We start from the raw sequence: 3,848 nt of genomic DNA on the forward strand, positions 1-3,848 counted from the left end.
GGCCGCCTGCCTTCTCCCGCTCGTTTGACACTTGGTAGTTGAATAAAACAAATGATGTGTCCCCCTCCCTTCTCATCATCAACTGCTTTTTGTTTAACTTGCATATTGAAACTTTCAATGTAGTTTTCGATAAAGTTATTGTACTCCTTTGATAACAAGTTGACCTAAATACAATAAATAGATAAATAAATAAATAATTAAATAAATAAATCAATAAATTTCTGAAATTTCACCTTTTCAATCAATCTATCAAAGTGAGCATCATCATTAATAATCCCTACATTTTCACCTCCTGCTCCTGCACCATTTCCTTCAGGTCCTGCTTCATCACCTCCTGGTCCTGAACGATTACCGTCAGATCCTGCTGCATCATCACCTGGCCCTGCATCATTCCCTTCAGGTGCTGCATTATCACCTCCTGGTCCTGCATCATCACCCGGAGGTGCTGCATCTTCACCACCTGGACCACCTGCTCCAGAACCTTCCCCTTCTGGTCCACCTGCATCATCACCTCCTGGACCACCTGCACCAGATCCTTCCCCTCCTGGTCCTCCTGCCTCTACTTCACTAGGTTCTGGACCACCTGCACCAGATCCCTCACCTCCTGCTTCTTCAGCTGCGCCTTCATCACCTCCGTTACCCTTACCCTTACCTTTACCTTTTCCTTTTCCCTTCTGTGCATCCACATCAACAAGTGTCTAAACAAGATCAATGGTAAAATCAAATAATCAATTGAGTAGGATGATACCCAGCAAACATTTTAACCATTGTTTGAAAATGGACATGTCAAGGGGGGGGGGAAGGCCAACCACAACAATTTCTCGTTCAAGTCACATTCTCCTCATTTTCTCATTCAAGCCACCTTGAAATCCTCCTTCTTCCAATATTATTTTTATTGCTAATGTCCAACTCTCGTAGATAAAATTCTTTTTGAAAATATGGCTATGTTAGAACATAAATTAAATATTGAATTTGCCCAAAAAAAATTTTGTTTGTGATAAAAGAAATTTCCTCTGTAAACAATTTTTTACAAATAAGCGTCTCCATAGCAGTGGGAAGGACGAGGATTTTGAGGTGGCTTGGACGAGAAAAGAGGAAAATGTGGTTTCGACGAGAAATTGTTGTGGTTGTTCTTCCTTCCCTCCTGCGTCTGCACAATAATGGTCCAGGTTGAAAGAGCTGACGTACTATATTCCAACAAAAACACATAATGCTTTATCATATTAAACTTATTAAAGAATCCGTGGAACCGAAATCATAGTTTGCCATTAAAGCATATGAGTAATACAAAACTAATTCTAACTTCCCGACATTGCAATCCTACAAAACCTGCAACTTCGTATGTTTTAAAATGTTTTAAAATGTACAATGTAGTCATTCCAGTCCAATTGTTGCATAATCTGAACCGGTACAAGGATTTACTGATGTAATTCTATAATTGTATTGTTTATACATTCACTGAGGGGTCTAGGCATAGATTAATTAAAATAGAAGATAGGACACTAAATGTCGTCTGTTCAAGATTTGGATGCAACTCATACACAATAACCCTGAGACTGAAGCCGACAGAGGAGTTTCGCACAGCCGGCACAAGACGGAGAGAGCCTGTTTTACTCTGACTGCGCTAAACTGTTCTGGCCTTCTGCCTTAAGGTAATTGTGAACGAGTTTCATCCAAAACTTGAAAAGACGACATCTAGTGTCCTATTTGCTATTTTAATTAATCTATGGGTCTAGGTTACGCAATGTATTATCTTCCTAGCATTGTTCATGCGCAAAATATTGGTTGACTTGATCGATGTTTAACATGCTTCATATAGGTTGAATTTACTTTTACTAAAGGGGCAGAGGTGCGTGAAAGTACCAATTCCTAAGTCCAGGCTTCTTGTTGAAAGAATATAAAGATTTATGTACAGAATTAGAAACTTAAGTTACTTTTAATGTAATCGAAGCACGAAAATTTGTCACAAAAAAAACATCGCAAAAAAATGAAAAGTCCTTTTTGCTTTTGTTTTAATTATTAAAGTTTAGTAATTTAATTTCCAAATTAGAAACTCACCAGGAAAAGCAGCACAACGCAAAGCACGGCTGCACTCTTCATTCTGAAATAAAAAATTATAATTTTTTGAAGATCATATCTTCATTTGTAACAATTTGGTGTTTACATTTTAGTTAATGAAAACTATTAATTAATCCCAACTGACATAACAACTTTTGAATTGTTTATTAGAGTTGATTTAACCAATTTCAAAAAGTTCAAGTTTAATGAAATTGTATCGGTATTTCTATTTGGTAAAACAAATTTTCACTAACGTAAGATCAGTAAGACTCCTTCAGACTTAACTAATCTCTTATAGAAAATATTCTAAGTTTTGACCGAATTGATTAAAATCTGTTCCACACTTTTAAAAGTTTCCAACTCTGACACATGAAAAAAATAAAGTTTTGAAAATGTGAGTATGGGATGAATATTAGTATTGTGTTTACCCTATGGTGTATGTAGACTAGAGTGTGGATCTCAAATCAGAAACTAGATTCATCATCCAGAGAAACTTGACCCACCATCACAGGTGAAATATTGCCTTGCATTTAGTTGTAGAAATTAATTTTACAAATATATTTTGAATTTTAAATGTTTTTTCTTCAATATTTGTATCTCTTTTCTCAGGAGCGTATTTATATGTGAACTACGTGTAAAATAACTTTCTAAATCTGAATTAGTTTAACAAGCATGTATATTGTGTAGTACAATATACATATCTATTGTCTATAATAAACAAGACATTCGTATATATGTTCCCTTTGGCCGACCAAACGGCTAGACCGAATGAGCTGAAATTTTTTGTGGACACTCATGGTTAGCCGGGGGTTACATAGGCTAATTTTTTTAATTCCACGGGCAACGACAGACATTTTAGCTAGTAATATATATAATTTGCTTGTCTGTCTGTGTGTATCCAATGAACGACTGAAACGATGCCCGTGCCCAATTTTTGGGGGCCAACAGTTATAAGATAAAATTGTACTAGGATATAATATACTAGGATACGAGGGCGCTTCGCACGCCTTTTCTTGATAAAATTTGCCATTTTATTAAAAATTATCCAATAACAAATGTTATATAATATATATCTATAAATATTTAATTTTTAAATTAAAATAAATTTCGAAAGTTTCCGGTCCAAATTTTTTGAATTTCACGGTCCATAAACATAAACAGTAAAAATATTCGGGCCCGATCGGTTCAGCCGTCTTGACGTTTATTGGATACAAACAAACACTCAGACAAGCAAAAGTTTTAGATAGATTTGGCTTGTTTGTTATTTGTATTTAATAAACAATAAAACAACTAAACTGATCCGGCCTAAATTTTGTGTGGCAAAGGAAAGGTTTATGGAACTGTACCATTCAAAAGTCGTCTTCCGTCAAATTTGTTCTTTAACCATGCTATGTACAGTACATTGTACAGATTAAACGACCTACAGCAAAACGACACAGGGTCAAAAAGTGTGCAACAAATGGGGAAATTATATATATATATATATAACAGGACTGGGCGTTGTAAGTCGTTCCTGGAGAACGATCGTTCTTTCACGAGAACGAACTACCAAGAACGATCCCATTGCTCCGTAAAAAGTAGTTTTGCCCGGAAGAGTCAAATATGGTGGCCCAGAAGGGAAAATAGTGGTGGCCCAGAAGGGAAAATAGTGGTGGCCCAGAAGGGAAAATAGTGGTGGCACAGAAGGGAAAATAGTGGTGGCACAGAAGGGAAAATAGTGGTGGCACAGAAGGGAAAATAGTGGTGGCACAGAAGGGAAAATAGTGGTGGCACAGAAGGGAAAATAGTGG

At 36.4% G+C, this 3,848-nt stretch overlaps 1 protein-coding gene across 2 annotated transcripts in view; it reads right to left on the minus strand.

Annotated features, from left to right (window-relative positions):
- Positions 1-2,549, minus strand: part of LOC111705944 (glycine-rich cell wall structural protein 1.8) — a 4,357-nt gene extending 1,808 nt beyond the window's left edge. Inside the window, exons 1-5 of one of the 2 annotated variants that reach the window (XM_023478668.1) lie at positions 2,487-2,549; positions 2,059-2,101; positions 461-698; positions 234-418; positions 69-164 (exon numbers count right to left, since the gene is read on the minus strand). In XM_023478668.1, coding sequence (XP_023334436.1) covers positions 69-164; positions 234-418; positions 461-698; positions 2,059-2,100 — 561 coding nt within the window. In that variant the 5' untranslated portion in view covers position 2,101; positions 2,487-2,549. Of the gene's footprint in view, positions 1-68; positions 165-233; positions 699-2,058; positions 2,102-2,486 lie in introns of both variants that reach the window. The other variant, XM_023478661.1, reaches the window with a different exon arrangement.
- Between the last annotated feature and the right edge of the window lie 1,299 nt (positions 2,550-3,848).

Source organism: Eurytemora carolleeae, unplaced genomic scaffold (genome assembly GCF_000591075.1).
Source record: "Eurytemora carolleeae unplaced genomic scaffold, Eaff_2.0 scaffold112, whole genome shotgun sequence".
Classification (NCBI taxonomy): domain Eukaryota; kingdom Metazoa; phylum Arthropoda; class Copepoda; order Calanoida; family Temoridae; genus Eurytemora; species Eurytemora carolleeae.